Source organism: Salvia splendens, chromosome 11, assembly GCF_004379255.2.
Source record: "Salvia splendens isolate huo1 chromosome 11, SspV2, whole genome shotgun sequence".
Taxonomy (NCBI): Eukaryota; Viridiplantae; Streptophyta; class Magnoliopsida; order Lamiales; family Lamiaceae; genus Salvia; species Salvia splendens.
The window spans coordinates 30628838-30652148 of record NC_056042.1 but is presented as its reverse complement, the minus strand read 5'-3'; the positions used below and the strand labels follow the sequence as shown (position 1 = coordinate 30652148).

The 23311-nt window shown below is 37.1% G+C and overlaps 2 protein-coding genes across 2 annotated transcripts; both read left to right on the top strand.

Annotated features, from left to right (window-relative positions):
• The first annotated feature begins 7498 nt into the window (after window positions 1–7498).
• On the top strand, window positions 7499–8188 carry LOC121754774 (bark agglutinin I polypeptide B-like). Its single transcript, XM_042150084.1, has one exon. It carries the CDS (start codon window positions 7499–7501, stop codon window positions 8186–8188), a length of 690 nt encoding a protein of 229 aa, XP_042006018.1.
• A 7725-nt stretch (window positions 8189–15913) lies between these two features.
• Window positions 15914–16603, top strand: LOC121754772 (bark agglutinin I polypeptide B-like). The gene has a single exon (XM_042150083.1). It carries the CDS (start codon window positions 15914–15916, stop codon window positions 16601–16603), a length of 690 nt encoding a protein of 229 aa, XP_042006017.1.
• The last annotated feature ends 6708 nt before the right edge of the window (window positions 16604–23311 follow it).

The window sequence follows — 23311 nt, the reverse complement described above, 5'->3', positions numbered from 1 at the left end:
GCAAGTCAACAAAATCACTCCGATAAGGTGTCATAGTGTCAGTTGCCCCGCAATCAAATATCCAACCAGTTGTACTTGTATTACTAGAAACATGAAACGCAGCGGAAATATCTCGTAGGGGTGCAAATTGATTAACATGCACAAAATTGGGGCAGTTATATAAATTCTGGGTATCTGGGGGTCTGTTTTCAAATTCCATAAAATTGGGGGGCCTGATTTGAATAGAGTGGGGTTTATTTTTAAATTTCGAAAACTTGAGGGCTGGGGGACCAAAATCATATATGAAATTGATTCTAGGGTTTGGCTCAGAGCCAAACCCGTTACCTCTCCCGCCGCCAATCGGTTCCGTCCACTCTGCGAAATTCCCGGCGCCCCGTATGTTGCCGCCGGCCGGCGGACTCGCCTGATGCTTCCCAGATCTTGTCCCGTCGTTTCCCCATGGTTGTCGGTCTCGATTCGTCGCAGTGCTCCGTCACTGTTCACCCCGACAGCCATTTTCGCCTGAGCTTGGGCAGCCCTAGCCTTCTGTCTGTCCTCCCACCATTCCGGTAACCTAATCGTTTAAAGCAGGTCTTCCATGTGTGTTTTTGCTTCCCACAGTGGGAGCACCACAATTTCGAAGTATCTGGGTGATTTCCCGTCGGTCGGCTAGTGGCTGCGGAGCGCGGTGGTGGCTGGCTGTTGCGGTGTGTCGGGCGGTTGCTCTGTGCGGCGAGACCGTGGCCAATTTCGCTCCCAAATGATGAATCGGTGTTTCCACCGTTGGCTTCTCCGGTGGGTGAGGGCGATGTCGGTGGCATGATGCGACGTCGAGCCGCCTCCGTTTTCACCCACCCATATGCCGCTTCTACTGATGGGGCTGGGTCTTCCTTGAGGATATCACGTCGGATCGAGTCATACTCTTGATTCAATCCGGTCAAGAACTTGATTAGTCGTTTCGAGTTCGAATGGGTTCGAAATTGATCGATCTTCTTGTCACAGCAGTCGATAGGTTGTTTCTGACAGCGATCTATATTGATCCATAGCCCATGAATCCTTCGATAGTATGTTTCTAGGTCGAGGTTGCCTTGTTTGATGTTGATTGCCTTTTCTTCTAGGTCGTAGATGAGGTAGCGGTCTGCCTTGTTTTCGAACGTGACCGCGAGGATGTCCCACAAAGCCTTCGACGTGAGGTGGTGTGCGAAATCGGCGACAATTTCATTCTCGATGTTGTCGACGATCCACGAGAACACCACAAGGTCGTTCTCCTCCCACTCGTCGAACCCCTTGCTGCCCGATTCTGGTGGTTCGTTCCTGATGTAGGAGTAAGCTCATCTTCCCCCAATCTTGACTTTCATTAGTCGAGACCATAGGGGGTAATTCTTGCCATTCAATTTGAATGCTACGGTGATGCTCTTGCAGTTTCGTAGACTCTTTGTCTGATCTGGATTGGGTTTCTCCTCCTCCATGTCTGACATGTTTTGATGCAGGTTTCTGGATTTGGTTTTTGGTCGGAAAGTCGGGAATTGGTATTGGTAGGTTTCTGGGCTTGATTCTGGTCGGAAAGTCGAGAATTGGTATTGGCAATGATGAAAATTTTCTGAGCCTAGGATCGTTATTCCTGCTCTGAGGCCATGTAGAAATCGGTATAGGGTAATTTCATTCTATTGTATTCACTAAATTGTATTACATAGTTACACCTTTATAGGCTAATTCCATCCTATACAAGGTAAATCTAATTTACAATTAAAGCACTTCTATTCTTGGCAAGATATACTCTAAATCAATTACATATCAATTCCTGATTTTAGGGAATATTATTCTAACATCGACCACTTTGGGTATGCACCGATAGATCCGTCCATGACCACACACACATAATGAGAATATTATATACCTTAAGACAGATCAAACTATTTACAAGTTTCTTAACAAGTCATACTATTAACCATTTTAATTTAATAATATTCATTAAATATTGAATATCAAAAGCGTTAGTTTTGGTTGATTTAGTGAATCTAGTAAACTTGGAATCCAAATGGAGAGCCACTTGGCCCGAGTCCAGTGTGGTCCTTTAATTTTTAATTTTAATTGTACGTATTTAATTTTGAATTCCTACTCCTCATAAATAGTTCAAAAATACCTGATAGAGATATTCACTTGCATGATTGATTAGTACATAGAAATAAGAAGTGACAAGATTTATACGTTTTTACTTTTCAACTATGTAGCAAGAATCAGTGAGAAATGATAGCATCCGTTATACATATTGCTACACTTAAAACGTTTAGTGATGATACCTTTACTTTTAATTAGGGGTGAGGAAATTAAATACTCTATATGTACACTATTTAAAAAATTAATTTAACTTGAGACTTATTGTTTAAAAATCGTTAGACATTGCGAAGAAAAGTGGAATAAAAGAGTTGGTGGATGTAGATCTCATTTTTGTTTCGGAGCATTAGTTTTAATAGATTGTGAATGAAAAAAGTTAATGGAATATGAGGACCAAAAGTGAAAAAAATAAATAAAATTTTAAATTGTGAACATTCCCGATTGGCAAAATGAATTTTAAATCATGGACGGAGGAGTAAGAAATATAAACACACTTAGGAATAATGAGGGAAAACTATCACTGAACATGCTTCTGTTCACTAGTTGTTCACATGACATGTTTTGAAACTATAGTATTCTTTGCATCTTTTAAAAGTATAAACTTTTTACTAGCCATGAATTTTAATGTACAATTACTAAAATAAGAGAGATACAAAAAGAAAAAAAAGTGAATGATATTATATGGAGAATGAGTTGTACCTCATCAGAGAGGAAAAATGTTTTCTAAATTGAAAAGTTCATGATTTTAATAGATAGACTAAAAAGAATTATATTTAAGAGACAGAGAGAAATAGCATTTTAAATTGAGTTATACTACTATATTTTCGAAATTCGAAAATAGACGTGTAGCGATTAGGTTTACCTAAGTCAATTAAAAAAAAAAACTATAGTACTCTGTTTAAAATTTCCAAATACTCTCATTAAAAATTCCAACACTCTTATAATAAACTACGTACACGAAATTAAATACTAGTAGTATCTTGTTCAATTTTCGCAAATTTCAAGGTCAAGCGCAAATGGCAAATTATTTCATATTTCATGTGGCCTTACATAATAGTACTAGTAGTACTTAGCCTGATTAAATAATTGTTGTACAAAATTAAATGCAACGTACTAATATGTGAGCTCATGGACCTGTATGCATTCTTCAAACTGCATTTCAATTTTGATAGTATAATTAAAGAAATGAAAAGTCAATAGAGTAAAATTGATGACGTCAAAATTGTAAATATTAATAGGCTTGGTGACATCGAAGCTATATAGTTTTGTATATCCCGAAGTCAGGAATTTAGTCTAGAATTAAAGAGCAAATATATAGAAAAATGGAAAATGTTTTAAAATTGATGAATAATTTAATATTACCTCTATCCCTTAAAAGTAGAAATTATTTTCATTTTTGTCCGTCCCTTATAAATAGAAACTTTTTAAATTTTCTAATTTAGGAAATAGACCCCACAATCCACTGACACTACTCTCATTCTTTTTTCTCTTCATCTCTCTTACTTTATCAGTTCATCTTATTTATTTTACCAATTGTGCATTAATACATATGTCGTTTTAAAAGTTTCTACTTTTCAAGAATGAAAGTAGTATTTAAGACTCTCTCCGTCCCAATAAATATGAAACGGTTTTTTTGGCACGTGATTTTATGTAGTGTTGTTTTGTGAATTAGTGAAGAGAGTAAGCAAGAAAGAGGAAAAATATAGATGGTGTTGTTTCTATTTTAGGAAACGTTTCATTTTTTATGGGATAACCTAAAAAGAAAACATTTCATAATGGGACAGATGGAGTACATATGTACATAAAGGGATGAGTTTGTGTTAAAATGACAACATCATTTAAGATGACACTGTACCACCAAGGACAACCCTTAGATTTAGGAGTAGATTCAATGCTACGTGACAGATTCATCCTTTATGCGCGATAAGGTTCTAACTCGATGTCTTGTGTTGCAGAATGGAGTCATCTCCGATGCTGAATTGCTTGATTTACTTAACCTAGCATTGTCTTCTGATGCCTCAAACACAATAAAAAAGGTCAGGGAGTTGATAGCATCTAGAATAGATCCTTTGCAACTTATATCACATATTCTGTCAATAAGTGCAAAACAATCTTTACCAGTCTAGCTTAGATATGCTAGGTGCTATTCGAATGTCAAAAACCTTGTCACAGAATTTACTAAATTCATTTGATCCAGTTGATGTCAGATTTGATAGTATTGACTCTTGAATACATCACATATTGCAGTTGAAGCTCGAAGATCCCTTCACTTGAGGCTAGGGTTGCAATTTGATCGCCCTCTTTTGAGGATTGCTAATGCAATAAATTTATCGCCAATAAAGCACAGCACTAGGGGCAAATCAAATCCAAAGGGTATACATAATTTAATCATATAACTTTAAGTACTTGGTGAGGCTTTTCTTTCTTACTACCGAAGTTTGTTTAACATCAATATCATTGTTATAGTAGGCTCCTCTTTGCTAAAAGATGTTCATCATGGTATTCCAAGCAGTGGAGGTAAAATTTTAGGAACCTTACATTTGCTCGTTGCGTTTCTGTCCATCGCTTGATTATAATTTGCTCTGCATGCCTTCTTGGTGCTGACGTTCCTTAATCACAATGAACTTGCAGTATCTGGTTGCCATGTCTCTTTAATCCAGGGTTCCTATGAATATTATCATTACCTTCAACATGGATTTGATGATTCGGTAACACATCTTCACGCTTGTTACTATTTTTTTGCTTATTATTGCTGTTTGAATGGGGTATTCATTACTTTAACATCTAAGTTTGTACTTAACATGTTAAGGGATAATAAGCATTATTTAAATGGATCGATTCAATATCTTAGAATTCCGAGAATGGATGGAAGAATAATAAATTCAATTCCACATAGTTACTCATGTATTCTCAACAACTTTCTTGATAAAGATAGTTTTTATCTTTTGTTTGACTAACTCTATTCTCAAACAATTCTAACAACTTTTTATTATCTTTCCTTGTTAAAGATAGTTTTTATCTTTGTTTGACTAACTGTATTCTCATAAAATTCTAACAACTTTTTATTTTCTTTCCTTGATAAAGATAGTTTTTGTCTTTTGTTTGACTAACTGTATTCTCATAAAATTCTAACAACTTTTTATTTTCTTTCCTTGATAAAGATAGTTTTTGTTTTTTGTTTGACTAAGATATAAAAGAAAAGATAATAGTAATACTTATCATTTTAGTGTATCTAGTATAGTCTTCTTAAAATAAATGCAACATCATTATGACGAGGCATTGTAACGTCTTACTTGTATAATAGAATGTGGTAATTAACAAAGTTATGTAATTTATTTAGTTTAAGTGAGAGATTTTTATAATTGTCTACCTATTTTTATTCTAATTTCTATGTGAATGATTCAATCTTACCCCGAAAGCCGCTTTATGTTATGAATGTTATGGTTGGAAAAATTCAAGTTCATCCTGACGTAAGAGAAGGAGGGAAAAGAAAGGATAGAGAAGAGAATAGGAGACGGGATATAGATAAATCTTTTCTCAGTTCATAATGATAAATTAAGCAAGAAATTCATGAGGACTGTATTTGGTTCGACTAATTAAATGTTTCTAAATGTCAACCGGATGACTCACATTCCATATTTCAACTGTTTACAACCCTTGAACAATAGTATTTAATGGATAGATTCAATATCTTAAAATTTTGAGAATTGCTGGAAGGATACTAAATTCAATCGCACATAGCTATATTCTCAAACAAATTCTAACTACTTGATTAATTATCTTTCGATGAAAAGAAAAGACAATACTACTACTGTTTATCTTTGGTTTGCTAAGATGAAAAGAAAAGAGATGATAATAAATGCAACATCATGAATTGTGACATGGCATGGTGACGGCTAAACTTTTTAATATAATGACGTAATATATTAGCATAGTTTATCTCTAATTTTATAACTATCCCAGTTATGTAATTTAATTAGCTAGTTTCCTACGAATTAAAAATGATATCTCACATGTACTGATAACAACATTCAACCGACATATTCTTGTAATTGTGTATAAAGAAATATCAAATTATTCCCTCCTTATCAACGTTAATGTGAACATTTTTTAATCCTAAAAAAAATAGTTTGTGTAGATTTTTTAATTATCTAACTATTTTTATTTTAGTTTCTACCTAGTTCAATTCTTCTAGCCAGAGCCTCTTAATTCATAATGATAAATTAAGCAAGTATTTAAAGTTTATCTAATGACTGTATAAATTTGGTTGGATGATACGAGCATCGCCTCGGAGCAGCAGGTGCGTTCGGCTGAGCAGGAGCAGAGCATAGACGCCTCGGAGCAGGGGGAGCACGAGGCTGAGCAGGAACAGAGCATAGTGGAACGAGAGGCTGTTATCGAGTCGCCCACGCGCCGACAGCTGAACCCGAGCACAGCAGCAACGACGAGGTCGTTGAGGCCAAGAAACCGAATTAGACCACCGCAGAGGCTCGGGGATTAGGCTCGCGTGTCCGCGATCGATTAGGAGTAGACTTCTTTATTTTCTTTATTTACGTCTTTATTGTTTCTTCTATTTTTGGAATATTATTATTATTTTTGTGACAATTGAGTCGGGCGAATTATAAGCCCCGTTCGGGTTTTCTTAGTTGGTTCTTTCCCGAACGTATTAGGATTAGGTCGAACCAACCCTAGGGTTTAGATATAAATAGAGCCATTGTGTTAGCAAACGAGCATGAATGAATAATATTAACTTTGGCTCAATAGCTTATCAAACAAGAAACCTCTCCTAAGGCTGCCGACGAGAACGATCTCGCGCCCAGCCGCCCTTCGTTGGAAGAATCGCCGACCCAAGGTTCTTGGGCGCTCGACAATTCCGACGTGTGTTTCTTGATTGTATTGGAACTTCGACGTTGAGGATCGAGATCCTTAACAACTGGTGCTTTCATTGCTCCCTATTTGAGGAAAGAATAGTAAAAAACTGAAAAAATAACCTATTTGCGACGCCTTAGTAAAATTAAATTATGAAAATAAAGGTTAACTAACCAACTTCTTGGTAGTTATGAAACGTCGAAGCATATTTGTTAATTACTAAAGGTGATTGTATGCACAAAGAGTGGAGAGAGAGTTATACTTAACTTAGGTTGTTGATAATAAGTATAGATAGAGGAAATTAGCTAGGATGAGAAATAAAATATGATGGAGTACTAGATATAACAAAGTTTTATAACTTGTAACAACTCTAGAAAATAAATTTATTCTAACAACCAATAAATTAAATTTAAAGAAATGAAATGATGTTTGAATTTGTGTGGTGTGATGTTATAAATAGAAGCCACCCTTGCTAGTTTCCTCCCACACCAAACCACAAATACTGAAACATACCACCAAGCAAGAAACCCTAGCCATGGCACCCCAAACCACCCAGTTCAGCTACGACTTCTACAAGCCCGACAAACCGACCGACCTAATCTACCAAGTCGACGCCCACTACCCGAGCGAGACCCCCGTCCTCCGCCTCTCCAAAACCAACGACCTGGACGTCCCTCAGCAGTGGAGCACCGGGCGAGTCCTCTACTCCAAAACCGTCCCTTTCGGGCACGCAGCCGACTTCACCACCACCATCCAATTCATCATCAGGCCCAATAACACTGCCCCACAGGCTGACGGCCTCGCCTTCTTCATAGTCCCCGCTGGCCACAACTTCCCCTCCCAAATTGGCGGCAACCTCGGCCTCTTTGAACCTTCCGCCTCCAAAACATCGCACGTGTTCGCCATTGCCTTCGACACCTACTCTGACAACCCGAACTATGTTAACCTTGGAATCGACATCGAGTCCAGGAAACCCTCGGCTAAGGCGCAGGTCCCCATCAGCTTTGTTGGGAAGGAGCTCACTCTTAAAGTCTCCTACGTCGCCTCCACCAAAGCAATCAGCGCCTCTGTCACTGACGGATCGCAGACTTTCCCGGTCACTTTCACCTACGACTTGAGCCAGATTCTCCCCTCCAGCGTTCAAGTCGGGCTCGCCTCCTCCACCGGTGTTTACGTCGCAGTTCACGACGTCAACACCTGGGATTTCACTTCTACCATCCCGTGATGGCCCGCATTTCTCTGTCGCGTGTTGCTCAAAGTCCATCTACGTCTAGTGTTTGTGTGATGTGTCTGTGTGTGATAATAAGGACTAGTGATTGAGCCTTCTCTTCTATATTTCTCAATGTACGTGATGACTATGTGTGTGTCATATGTTCCTATCTTGATGGGAGTAATGAAATAGTACTATTTTCTTTGAAGCATTTTATCAAACACCGGACCAAAACTTGATTCTAAGCTACCACTATCACTTAACAAGTTTCTTTGTCAACTAATTATTGCTTACATGCCATGTTTCGACTATTAAGGAAACTATAGTATTCAATTAGTTTTTACTTGCTAAGTCATAGAAGAAATAAACAAGATTGTTAAAATAGGTTAATTGTTTAAATAACATACTCTGACCATCCACTATCCCGTTCGGTAGAAATGTTACAACTATGATATGTATCCTAACTCTACTTAAAGTTATAAAAATTAAATTACCTTTTGACCTGTATTAATTTCCGGCCGCCTCATTTTCTATGTTTTCATGTGTTAAATAAACCCACCAAGTATGTGGGTTAATTAATCTATTTAAAAATCCAATCATGATAAATTAACGTAAATTATCTTAATACCCTCAAATTTTTCACCTTTCCATTTTGACTGATATTTAATAATTATATTTAGATACAATTAAAATCAAAACTTAAATACAAACTGATACTATGCCATACGCATAGTTGTATAATCAAATGATAATTGATTTATTATGATAATCAAAATAACATCTAAACTTATATAGATCTATGTATATAGTGACGGGACAAAAATAAAATAGAATTTTTAATGGTAAACAATTCTCCCTATATTTTGCATTAGGAGTTCCGATTAGTTTTAATTAATCCGTGATTAAGAGTCCCGTGATAACTTTAACCGATTTACAGTATACATAACATTGAAAGTAATATTATAACTAGAAAATTCGTAAAAATGCAATAGGAATAAGATATTTACACTTATGACTAATAGTGTATATGTTGAAGTATAGAGTAACTACAAATTTAATACCTGAAAAAATGAGGTTTGTACCATTAACTAGAAAAAGAAAATATCATTAAAAGTGTTTTTTCCCAAATTCTGAAAGTTGGACAGTTGTTAAAGGAATATTAACATATTTGTGTAGAAGTGCACAAAACTAATCCAACCCAAACAAAAATAACCCTCAAATAAATACTGAGTTTATGATAGGGACCCAACTAAGGAAGACGAGCCTCCGTCGATCGTGAGCAAGGACCAAGAACAACCACAGAGAGGCCGGCGTAGAGAGAGAGCGACCCCGGCACAGGCAAGGAAATAGAGACCACGAAGGAATGCTTCTTGACCCATGAAGTTTAAGGATTTCACGTCATATTAGGATTAGGATTTACCATCTTTTATTTAATTATCTTTATTTGTTTTTGGCATTATTTTTGGAACAATTACCTAGTTTAGTTTATCAAATCTTTTCGGGTTTTCTTCTTGATTCTTTCCCGAATCGAAGAGTCGAATCAAGCAGGGTCCGAACTCTATATAAAGAGTACGTTAGAGAGTCAAAAAATCCATTCAAGATTAAGGAAATAAAATTCTTTTCTTGAAACCAAAAGTTTCGAACCTTAGTTGGAGCAACTAAGTTTTTTTGCTTTGCCTTGTTCATTGTTTTCGTGTGCTCCATTCATTCCGATAGGATTCTAGTCCTATCCTCTGGTGCTTCCATTGAGTTCTCTTCTCCCACCGCTCGAGATGTCTTCGAGTACCGGCACCGGCGACGCAGAGACGCCACCCACAAGTTATTCCAATGAGGAATTAACACAGCTCTTACTCGATATGAAAATCAGGTATGCAAACCAGGACAAGAAAACCAGCTCTTACTCGATATGAAAATCAGGTCCTTTAATTTTTAATTTTAATTGTACGTATTTAATTTTGAATTCCTACTCCTGATAAATAGTTCAAAAATACCTGATAGAGATATTCACTTGCATGATTGATTAGTACGTAGAAATAAGATGTGACAAGATTTATACGTTTTTACTTTTCAACTATGTAGCAAGAATCAGTGAGAAATGATAGCATCCGTTATACATATTCCTACACTTAAAACGTTTAGTGATGATACCTTTACTTTTAATTGGGGGGGGGGGGGGGGTGAGGAAATTAAATACTCTATATGTACACTATTTAAAAAATTAATTTAACTTGAGACTTACTTTTTAAAAATCGTTAGACTTTGCGAAGAAAAGTGAAATAAAAGAGTTAGTGGATGTAGATCTCATTTTTGTTTCGGAGTATTAGTTTTAATAGATTGTGAATGAAAAAAGTTAATGGAATATGAGAACCAAAAGTGAAAAATATAAATAAAATTTTAAATTGTGAACATTCCCGACTGGCAAAATGAATTTTAAATCATGGACGGAGGAGTAAGAAATATAAACACACTTAGGAATAATGTGGGAAAACGATCACTGAACATGCTTCTGTTAACTAGTTGTTCACATGGTATGTTTGACTATTTAGAAACTATAGTATTCTTCTCATCTTTTAAAAGTATGAACTTTTTATGAGGCGCGAATTTTAATGTACAATTACTAAAATAAGAGAGATACGAAAAGAAAAAAAAGTGTATGAAATTATATGGAGAATGAGTTGTACCTCATCAGAGAGGAAAAATGTTTTCTGAATTGAAAAGTTCATGATTTTAATAAATAGACTAAAAAGAATATATTTAAGAGATAGAGAGAAATAGCATTTTAAATTGAGTCATACTACTATATTTTCAAAATTCGAAAATAGACGTGTTGCGATTAGGTTTACCTAAGTCAATTACAAACAAAAAAAAAACTATAGCACTCTGTTCAAAATTTCCAAATACTCTCATTAAAAATTCCAACACTCTTATAATAAACTACGTACACGAAATTAAATACTAGTAGTATCTTGTTCAATTTTCGCAAATTTCAAGGTCAAGCGCAAATGGCAAATTATTTCATATTTCATGTGGCCTTACATAATAGTAGGGATGTCAATGCAGCCCGCAACCCGTGGGCTGACCCGAATAACCCGCCAAATTTATAGGGTTAGGGTTGAAATTTTCTAGCCCGATAAAATTACAACCCGATTAGCCCGCACCCGATTAACCCGCAACCCGTTAGGGTCAGACCCGAAAACCCGATGGGCTTGCCCGAAAACCCGATAAAATTTCTATTGTTCTATTTGTTTGACTCCGAATTGGACAATTTCATTGATTATTTTTATAATATAGATAACTAAAAAAATAACATTCAATTTTATATTAAACATATAAATTATATATTAAATTTTTATTAATATAATAATAAATAAATAAATTAGAAACTTCTAATTCATTAATAAATATTTAAATTTATAAACATGTTTTAAAACATGCTTTAAAATATTTAAATTTATGTTTTATTTTACACAAATCTCAAATATTAGTATTTGATCATGTTTGTGTTTGAGTTTAAGTATAAATCTCAAATTTATCATAACTAAATATTTATATTTTATAAATATAACTAATTTTCGTCATTATTTATTGGATTAATCGTATGTTAATTTTATCGGTAGCAACCCGATTAACCCGTTGGGCCAGCCCGAAACCCGAGCGTTTAGGGTTAGGGTTGAACTTTTATAACCCGAAAAAATCTCAACCCGATTAGCCCGCACCCGATTGACCCGCAACCCGAGTAGGGTTGGCCCGAAACCCGGTGGGCCGGCCCGATTGACATCCCTACATAATAGTACTAGTAGTACTTAGCCTGATTAAATAATTGTTGTACAAAATTAAATGCAACGTACTAATATGTGAGCTCATGGACCTGTATGCATTCTTCAAACTGCATTTCAATTTTGATAGTATAATTAAAGAAATGAAAAGTCAATAGAGTAAAATTGATGACGTCAAAATTGTAAATATTAATAGGCTTGGTGACATCGAAGCTATATAGTTTTGTATATCCCGAAGTCAGGAATTTAGTCTAGAATTAAAGAGCAAATATATAGAAAAATGGAAAATGTTTTAAAATTGATGAATAAATTAATATTACCTCTATCCCTTAAAAGTAGAAATTATTTCCATTTTTGTCCGTCCCTTATAAATAGAAACTTTTTAAATTTTCTAATTTAGGAAATAGACCTCACAATCCACTGACACTACTCTCATTCTTTTTTCTCTTCATCTCTCTTACTTTATCAGTTCATCTTATTTATTTTACCAATTGTGCATTAATACATATGTCGTTTTAAAAGTTTCTACTTTTCAAGAATGAAAGTAGTATTTAAGACTCTCTCCGTCCCAATAAATATGAAACGGTTTTTTTGGCACGTGATTTTATGTAGTGTTGTTTTGTGAATTAGTGAAGAGAGTAAGCAAGAAAGAGGAAAAATATAGATGGTGTTGTTTCTATTTTAGGAAACGTTTCATTTTTTATGGGATAACCTAAAAAGAAAACATTTCATAATGGGACAGATGGAGTACATATGTACATAAAGGGATGAGTTTGTGTTAAAATGACAACATCATTTAAGATGACACTGTACCACCAAGGACAACCCTTAGATTTAGGAGTAGATTCAATGCTACGTGACAGATTCATCCTTTATGCGCGATAAGGTTCAAACTCGATGTCTTGTGTTGCAGAATGGAGTCATCTCCGATGCTGAATTGCTTGATTTACTTAACCTAGCATTGTCTTCTGATGCCTCAAACACAATAAAAAAGGTCAGGGAGTTGATAGCATCTAGAATAGATCCTTTGCAACTTATATCACATATTCTGTCAATAAGTGCAAAACAATCTTTACCAGTCTAGCTTAGATATGCTAGGTGCTATTCGAATGTCAAAAACCTTGTCACAGAATTTACTAAATTCATTTGATCCAGTTGATGTCAGATTTGATAGTATTGACTCTTGAATACATCACATATTGCAGTTGAAGCTCGAAGATCCCTTCACTTGAGGCTAGGGTTGCAATTTGATCGCCCTCTTTTGAGGATTGCTAATGCAATAAATTTATCGCCAATAAAGCACAGCACTAGGGGCAAATCAAATCCAAAGGGTATACATAATTTAATCATATAACTTTAAGTACTTGGTGAGGCTTTTCTTTCTTACTACCGAAGTTTGTTTAACATCAATATCATTGTTATAGTAGGCTCCTCTTTGCTAAAAGATGTTCATCATGGTATTCCAAGCAGTGGAGGTAAAATTTTAGGAACCTTACATTTGCTCGTTGCGTTTCTGTCCATCGCTTGATTATAATTTGCTCTGCATGCCTTCTTGGTGCTGACGTTCCTTAATCACAATGAACTTGCAGTATCTGGTTGCCATGTCTCTTTAATCCAGGGTTCCTATGAATATTATCATTACCTTCAACATGGATTTGATGATTCGGTAACACATCTTCACGCTTGTTACTATTTTTTTGCTTATTATTGCTGTTTGAATGGGGTATTCATTACTTTAACATCTAAGTTTGTACTTAACATGTTAAGGGATAATAAGCATTATTTAAATGGATCGATTCAATATCTTAGAATTCCGAGAATGGATGGAAGAATAATAAATTCAATTCCACATAGTTACTCATGTATTCTCAACAACTTTCTTGATAAAGATAGTTTTTATCTTTTGTTTGACTAACTCTATTCTCAAACAATTCTAACAACTTTTTATTATCTTTCCTTGTTAAAGATAGTTTTTATCTTTGTTTGACTAACTGTATTCTCATAAAATTCTAACAACTTTTTATTTTCTTTCCTTGATAAAGATAGTTTTTGTCTTTTGTTTGACTAACTGTATTCTCATAAAATTCTAACAACTTTTTATTTTCTTTCCTTGATAAAGATAGTTTTTGTTTTTTTGTTTGACTAAGATATAAAAGAAAAGATAATAGTAATACTTATCATTTTAGTGTATCTAGTATGGTCTTCTTAAAATAAATGCAACATCATTATGACGAGGCATTGTAACGTCTTACTTGTATAATAGAATGTGGTAATTAACAAAGTTATGTAATTTATTTAGTTTAAGTGAGAGATTTTTATAATTGTCTACCTATTTTTATTCTAATTTCTATGTGAATGATTCAATCTTACCCCGAAAGCCGCTTTATGTTATGAATGTTATGGTTGGAAAAATTCAAGTTCATCCTGACGTAAGAGAAGGAGGGAAAAGAAAGGATAGAGAAGAGAATAGGAGACGGGATATAGATAAATCTTTTCTCAGTTCATAATGATAAATTAAGCAAGAAATTCATGAGGACTGTATTTGGTTCGACTAATTAAATGTTTCTAAATGTCAACCGGATGACTCACATTCCATATTTCAACTGTTTACAACCCTTGAACAATAGTATTTAATGGATAGATTCAATATCTTAAAATTTTGAGAATTGCTGGAAGGATACTAAATTCAATCGCACATAGCTATATTCTCAAACAAATTCTAACTACTTGATTAATTATCTTTCGATGAAAAGAAAAGACAATACTACTACTGTTTATCTTTGGTTTGCTAAGATGAAAAGAAAAGAGATGATAATAAATGCAACATCATGAATTGTGACATGGCATGGTGACGGCTAAACTTTTTAATATAATGACGTAATATATTAGCATAGTTTATCTCTAATTTTATAACTATCCCAGTTATGTAATTTAATTAGTTAGTTTCCTACAAATGAAATATGATAACTCACTTTCAACCGACATATTCTTGTAATTGTGTATAAAGAAATATCAAATTATTCCCTCCTTATCAACGTTAATGTGAACATTTTTCAATCCTAAAAAATAGTTTTTAGAGATTTTTTCATTCTCTAACTATTTTTATATTAGTTTCTACCAAGTTCAATTCTTCTAGCCAGAGCCTCTTAATTCATAATGATAAATTAAGCAAGTATTTAAAGTTTATCTAACGACTGTATAAATTTGGTTGGATTCCCTATTTGAGGAAAGAATGTTGGGAAATAAAGACAGCCAATCACGAATATGAAATAGAATGAACACAAGAAATTGTTTACCCAGTTCGATACAATGTGTATCTACGTCTGGGGCGATGCCAAGCCAGGGATTTCACTATATAATTTCAGAATAAGCATAATTTAACAATGAGGGAGCACCTCTATTTATAAGCAACTTGAGAACCCTAATTCTAGTCAAACTAGGAAACATATATCACAAGGAAAAAATACTTCAATAAAACAAATCCTAAACATGGTAGGAGATAAATTAGGCTCCATAATTAACAAAGAATAGTAAAAAACTGAAAAAATAACCTATCTGCGACGCCTTAGTAAAATTAAATTACGAAAATAAAGGTTAACTAACCAACTTCTTGGTAGTTATGAAACGTCGAAGCATATTTGCTAATTACTAAAGGTGATTGTATGCACAAAGAGTGGAGAGAGAGTTATACTTAACTTAGGTTGTTGATAATAAGTATAGATAGAGGAAATTAGCTAGGATGAGAAATAAAATATGATGGAGTACTAGATATAACAAAGTTTTATAACTTGTAACAACTCTAGAAAATAAATTTATTCTAACAACCAATAAATTAAATTTAAAGAAATGAAATGATGTTTGAATTTGTGTGGTGTGATGTTATAAATAGAAGCCACCCTTGCTAGTTTCCTCCCACACCAAACCACAAATACTGAAACATACCACCAAGCAAGAAACCCTAGCCATGGCACCCCAAACCACCCAGTTCAGCTACGACTTCTACAAGCCCGACAAACCGACCGACCTAATCTACCAAGTCGACGCCCACTACCCGAGCGAGACCCCCGTCCTCCGCCTCTCCAAAACCAACGACCTGGACGTCCCTCAGCAGTGGAGCACCGGGCGAGTCCTCTACTCCAAAACCGTCCCTTTCGGGCACGCAGCCGACTTCACCACCACCATCCAATTCATCATCAGGCCCAATAACACTGCCCCACAGGCTGACGGCCTCGCCTTCTTCATAGTCCCCGCTGGCCACAACTTCCCCTCCCAAATTGGCGGCAACCTCGGCCTCTTTGAACCTTCCGCCTCCAAAACATCGCACGTGTTCGCCATTGCCTTCGACACCTACTCTGACAACCCGAACTATGTTAACCTTGGAATCGACATCGAGTCCAGGAAACCCTCGGCTAAGGCGCAGGTCCCCATCAGCTTTGTTGGGAAGGAGCTCACTCTTAAAGTCTCCTACGTCGCCTCCACCAAAGCAATCAGCGCCTCTGTCACTGACGGATCGCAGACTTTCCCGGTCACTTTCACCTACGACTTGAGCCAGATTCTCCCCTCCAGCGTTCAAGTCGGGCTCGCCTCCTCCACCGGTGTTTACGTCGCAGTTCACGACGTCAACACCTGGGATTTCACTTCTACCATCCCGTGATGGCCCGCATTTCTCTGTCGCGTGTTGCTCAAAGTCCATCTACGTCTAGTGTTTGTGTGATGTGTCTGTGTGTGATAATAAGGACTAGTGATTGAGCCTTCTCTTCTATATTTCTCAATGTACGTGATGACTATGTGTGTGTCATATGTTCCTATCTTGATGGGAGTAATGAAATAGTACTATTTTCTTTGAAGCATTTTATCAAACACCGGACCAAAACTTGATTCTAAGCTACCACTATCACTTAACAAGTTTCTTTGTCAACTAATTATTGCTTACATGCCATGTTTCGACTATTAAGGAAACTATAGTATTCAATTAGTTTTTACTTGCTAAGTCATAGAAGAAATAAACAAGATTGTTAAATAGGTTAATTGTTTAAATAACATACTCTGACCATCCACTATCTCGTTCGGTAGCAATGTTACAACTATGATATGTATCCTAACTCTACTTAAAGTTATAAAAATTAAATTACCTTTTGACATGTATTAATTTCCGACCGCCTCATTTTCTATGTTTTCATGTGTTAAATAAACCCACCAAGTATGTGAGTTAATTAATCTATTTAAAAATCCAATCATGATAAATTAACGTAAATTATCTTAATACCCTCAAATTTTTCACCTTTCCATTTTAACTGATATTTAATAATTATATTTAGATACAATTAAAATCAAAATTTAAATACAAACTGATACTATGCCATACGCATAGTTGTATAATCAAATGATAATTGATTTATTATGATAACTTTGATAATTCGTAAATGTAACTTTTTATATAAAAATGTTAACAAAATAACATCTAAACTTATATAGATCTATGTATATAGTGCTAGATCCAGATCTCAAATATAGACGGGACAAAAGTAAAATAGAATTTTTAATGGTAAACAGTTCTCCCTATATTTTGCATTAGGAGTTCCAATTAGTTTTAATTAAACCGTGATTAGGAGTCCCGTGACAACTTTAACCGATTTACAGTATACATAACATTGAAAGTAAAATTATAACTAGAAAATTCGTAAAAATGCAATAGGAATTTAAAAGAAAATATCATTAAAAGTGTTTTTTTTTTCTCCCAAATTCTGAAAGTTGGACAGTTGTTAAAGGAATATTAACATATTTGTGTAGAAGTGTGTTACGGACGTTCTCCGTAACGAGGCCGGATGGCTAACTTCTCGGAGAGATAAGGTGATCGAACCTTCGACGTGCTCGAAGGAAAGCTCACGAATTGCTGATTTTCGGACGTTCTCCGATGAACAACAATTTGGAAACGAAATATGATATTCTTGTTACTCAAGACAAGTTTGTGGAAAATATTATATTGATTGAATGAATAAAGTGATAACAATAACTCCTATTTATAATGCTACTAACTTAATGAACAAGAAAACAAAGATATAGAAAAAGATATGCAAATCCCTAATATATCTAAACTAAATATTAATAGTATAAGACTCGTATCAAAGTGCACAAAACTAATCCAACCCAAACAAAAATAACCCTCAAATAAATACTGAGTTTACCACCCACACCGTTAGCTAGGGATGTTCATACTCGACTGTAGAAATCGGTATAGGGTAATTTCATTCTATTGTATTCACTAAATTGTATTACATAGTTACACCTTTATAGGCTAATTCCATCCTATACAAGGTAAACTTAATTTACAATTAAGGCACTTCTATTCTTGGCAAGATATACTCTAAATCAATTACATATCAATTACTGATTTTAGGGAATATTAGTCTAACACTCCCCCTCAAGCTAAGTAACGGAGTTTCCGATACTTAGCTTGTATAGTACTTCTCGAAAAGACTTTGAGTCCACCGCCTTTGTCAAGATGTCGGCCAGTTGATCTTTGGATTTCACATACGGCATCTCCACAACTTTTGCTTCAAGATTCTCCTTTATGAAGTGCCGATCTACCTCCACATGTTTCGTCCTATCGTGTAGAACCGGGTTCTCGGAGATACTTATAGCTGCCTTATTATCACAGAACAATTTGCAAGGGTGGACCGAGCGAAGATCCAATTCTGTCATGAGTCTCCGCAACCATAGAATCTCAGTTAATCCACTCTTGATTCCTCTGAATTCAGCCTCTGCACTTGAGAGCGCTACCACCTTCTGTTTCTTGCTTCTCCATGTAACAAGGTTACTTCCTACAAAGGTAAAATATCCTGCAGTTGGCTTCCGATCATTCGGGTTTCCTGCCCAATCTGCATCAGTGAAACCATGTATCTCCCGATGTCCGTGTTTTCCGAACAGAAGTCCATGCTCCGTTGTTCCCTTCAGATACCGAACAATTCTCAAAACTGCTTCCCAATGTTTCTCCTGTGGTGCGTGCATAAACTGGCTTACTACTCCAACTGCATACGCAATATCTGGTCGAGTATGAGATAAATAAATGAGCTTCCCAACTAACCTCTGATATCTCCCCCTGTCGGCCAAGTTAGCTCCCTCCCTTATCTGTAATCCGTGATTCTGCACCATTGGAGTATCTGCTGGCTTGCAGTCGATCATTCCTATTTCTGCGAGCAAATCTAGTATATACTTTCTCTGACTTATAAAGATTCCCTTTTTCGACCTTAGTACCTCTATTCCTAAGAAGTATTTAAGAAGACCAAGGTCTTTCATCTCAAACTCATGAAACAAATTCTTCCTTAGTTCGGCTATTTCCTCCTCGTCATCTCCAGTAATGATCATGTCGTCTACATATATGATTAAGCACGTGATCTTTCCATTCCTTTTCTTGAGAAACAGAGTATGATCTGAGTTACTCTGTCTGTACTCATACTTCTTCATTACTTTTGTGAATCTCCCAAACCAAGCTCGTGGTGACTGTTTCAGTCCATATAATGTCTTCTTGAGCTGACAGACTTCCCCATCAGAAAACTCTTCTGTGAACCCTGGCGGTGGCTCCATGTATACCGGTTTTGACAACTCCCCGTGTAGAAAAGCATTTGTCACATCGAACTGGTGAAGAGGCCAGTCCTTGTTGGCTGCGATGGAGAATAGTACTCTCACGTTATTAATTTTGGCGACTGGTGAGAATGTTTCAGCATAATCCACACCATAGGTCTGGGTGTACCCCTTCGCTACAAGTTGTGCCTTATATCTCTCGACAGTTCCATCTGGCTTTCGCTTAATTGTGAACACCCATCTGCATCCGACGGTTCTAGCTCCCTCCGGAAGTTTCTCCTTAACCCACGTACTGTTTTTCATCAATGCCTTCATTTCAACAAGCATTGCTTCCCTCCATTTTTTATGCTTCATTGCTTCTTCTACTGACTGTGGTATTTCCTCTTCTTCGTACAGTGCAGCTTCAAAAGCTCGAGCCATTTTAGTCAGGTTGCCCTGAACAAAGTTTGCCACTCCGTACCGACTCTTCTTCCCTATCTTCTCAGGGGAGTATCTCTTTGGTGGAATTCCCCTTGTACTTCTGTGAGGGAGTACATATCTCCCCGTGTCTCCATCCACAGTGTTATCTTCTTCTTGGAGATCTGTATCTACTAGATTAGTAATAACCGGACTTTCAATAGCACAAGGTTCAGGAATTACCTCGGATACCATCATGGAGGGATTGCTTGGGGGCGGATGAGATGACTCTTGTGGTGAGGCTGGCTCGGTGGCAGTGACTGTCACTGGATCTGTTGGACCCCCAATCGAGGAGCTTGGCAACGGCACAACCCAACTTAGATAGTCCTCGGTATTGGAATTATCTAGGTCCTTCTCCCCCTGACTACTAAGGTGGGTATCATAGAAGAATTCGGTTTCAAGGAAGTTACAGTTCATAGTGGTGATAATTTTACGAGTGTGGGGATCGAAACATCTGTATCCTTTTTGGTTTACCCCATACCCTACAAAGACACATTTGGTTGCACAGGGGGACAATTTGGTTCTCTCGTGTTTAGGGATATGGGTGTAGAATGAACAGCCAAAAACTTTGGGCTGGAGGTTCAAGTGTTCGGGTATCTTGGCCTGTTTGGAGAGTGCATCAAGAGGGGTTTTCATGTTCAAAATCTTGGTAGGAAGACGGTTCATGAGGTAGACAGATGTAGCAATTGCTTCTGGCCAAAAGGATTTGGGAACTTTAGAGTCAATCATCATAGCTCGAGTCATTTCTAGGATTGTCCTATTTTTCCGTTTTGCTACCCCATTTTGTTCAGGTGTATAAGCACAAGAGGTTTGGTGAATTATACCTTTTTCCTTGCAAAACTGGGTCATATCACTGTTAACAAATTCCCGCCCATTATCTGACCTAAGGGTTTTAATAGTGGTTTGGAATTGTGTTTGGACCAATTTGAAGAAAGAACTAAATCTATCAAACACATCAGATTTGTTTTTCAAGAAATATATCCACGTCATTCTAGTGCAGTCATCAATAAATCACAAAGTATCGAAAACCATTCCCACCAACAATTGGTGCAGTTTGTAGGTTTAAATGACTGTCTGTGGCTCTTGGCCAAAACACAAGTTTCACAAGAAAAATCAGAAGGAATTGAAAGGTTCGGATAAAGTAATTTAAAGTAACCAGGAGAAGGGTGTCCTAGTCTTCGGTGCCAGAGCCAAATTTCCTGTTTCGTGGATCCATGAGCCAACATTGCACTGCCGGTTTGAGCTATCTCGTCCACGTAGTAGAGTCCATGCTTCTCAGTGCCACGCCCAAGAATCCTCCTCGTCAGAATATCCTGCAAAATGCAAAAGTCGGGTTGCATTAGAAGTGTGCAATTTAGTTCTTTAGTCACGTGACTAATAGACATCAATCTCTGGGATAACGTGGGAACATATAAACAATTTGTGAGCCGGAGAGTAGGTGATATTTCAATAGTGCCTGCCCCCATAATGGTGATAAATTCCCCACTCGCAGTCTTAATATAGGATTTAGTAACATCATGCAAGTCAACAAAATCACTCCGATAAGGTGTCATAGTGTCAGTTGCCCCGCAATCAAATATCCAACCAGTTGTACTTGTATTACTAGAAACATGAAACGCAGCGGAAATATCTCGTAGGGGTGCAAATTGATTAACATGCACAAAATTGGGGCAGTTATATAAATTCTGGGTATCTGGGGGTCTGTTTTCAAATTCCATAAAATTGGGGGGCCTGATTTGAATAGAGTGGGGTTTATTTTTAAATTTCGAAAACTTGAGGGCTGGGGGACCAAAATCATATATGAAATTGATTCTAGGGTTTGGCTCAGAGCCAAACCCGTTACCTCTCCCGCCGCCAATCGGTTCCGTCCACTCTGCGAAATTCCCGGCGCCCCGTATGTTGCCGCCGGCCGGCGGACTCGCCTGATGCTTCCCAGATCTTGTCCCGTCGTTTCCCCATGGTTGTCGGTCTCGATTCGTCGCAGTGCTCCGTCACTGTTCACCCCGACAGCCATTTTCGCCTGAGCTTGGGCAGCCCTAGCCTTCTGTCTGTCCTCCCACCATTCCGGTAACCTAATCGTTTAAAGCAGGTCTTCCATGTGTGTTTTTGCTTCCCACAGTGGGAGCACCACAATTTCGAAGTATCTGGGTGATTTCCCGTCGGTCGGCTAGTGGCTGCGGAGCGCGGTGGTGGCTGGCTGTTGCGGTGTGTCGGGCGGTTGCTCTGTGCGGCGAGACCGTGGCCAATTTCGCTCCCAAATGATGAATCAGTGTTTCCACCGTTGGCTTCTCCGGTGGGTGAGGGCGACGTCGGTGGCATGATGCGACGTCGAGCCGCCTCCGTTTTCACCCACCCATATGCCGCTTCTACTGATGGGGCTGGGTCTTCCTTGAGGATATCACGTCGGATCGAGTCATACTCTTGATTCAATCCGGTCAAGAACTGGATTAGTCGTTTCGAGTTCGAATGGGTTCGAAATTGATCGATCTCCTTGTCACAGCAGTCGATAGGTTGTTTCTGACAGCGATCTATATTGATCCATAGCCCATGAATCCTTCGATAGTATGTTTCTAGGTCGAGGTTGCCTTGTTTGATGTTGATTGCCTTTTCTTCTAGGTCGTAGATGAGGTAGCGGTCTGCCTTGTTTTCGAACGTGACCGCGAGGATGTCCCACAAAGCCTTCGACGTGAGGTGGTGTGCGAAATCGGCGACAATTTCATTCTCGATGTTGTCGACGATCCACGAGAACACCACAAGGTCGTTCTCCTCCCACTCGTCGAACCCCTTGCTGCCCGATTCTGGTGGTTCGTTCCTGATGTAGGAGTAAGCTCATCTTCCCCCAATCTTGACTTTCATTAGTCGAGACCATAGGGGGTAATTTTTGCCATTCAATTTGAATGCTACGGTGATGCTCTTGCAGTTTCGTAGACTCTTTGTCTGATCTGGATTGGGTTTCTCCTCCTCCATGTCTGACATGTTTTGATGCAGGTTTCTGGATTTGGTTTTTGGTCGGAAAGTCGGGAATTGGTATTGGTAGGTTTCTGGGCTTGATTCTGGTCGGAAAGTCGAGAATTGGTATTGGCAATGATGAAAATTTTCTGAGCCTAGGATCGTTATTCCTGCTCTGAGGCCATGTAGAAATCGGTATAGGGTAATTTCATTCTATTGTATTCACTAAATTGTATTACATAGTTACACCTTTATAGGCTAATTCCATCCTATACAAGGTAAATCTAATTTACAATTAAAGCACTTCTATTCTTGGCAAGATATACTCTAAATCAATTACATATCAATTCCTGATTTTAGGGAATATTATTCTAAC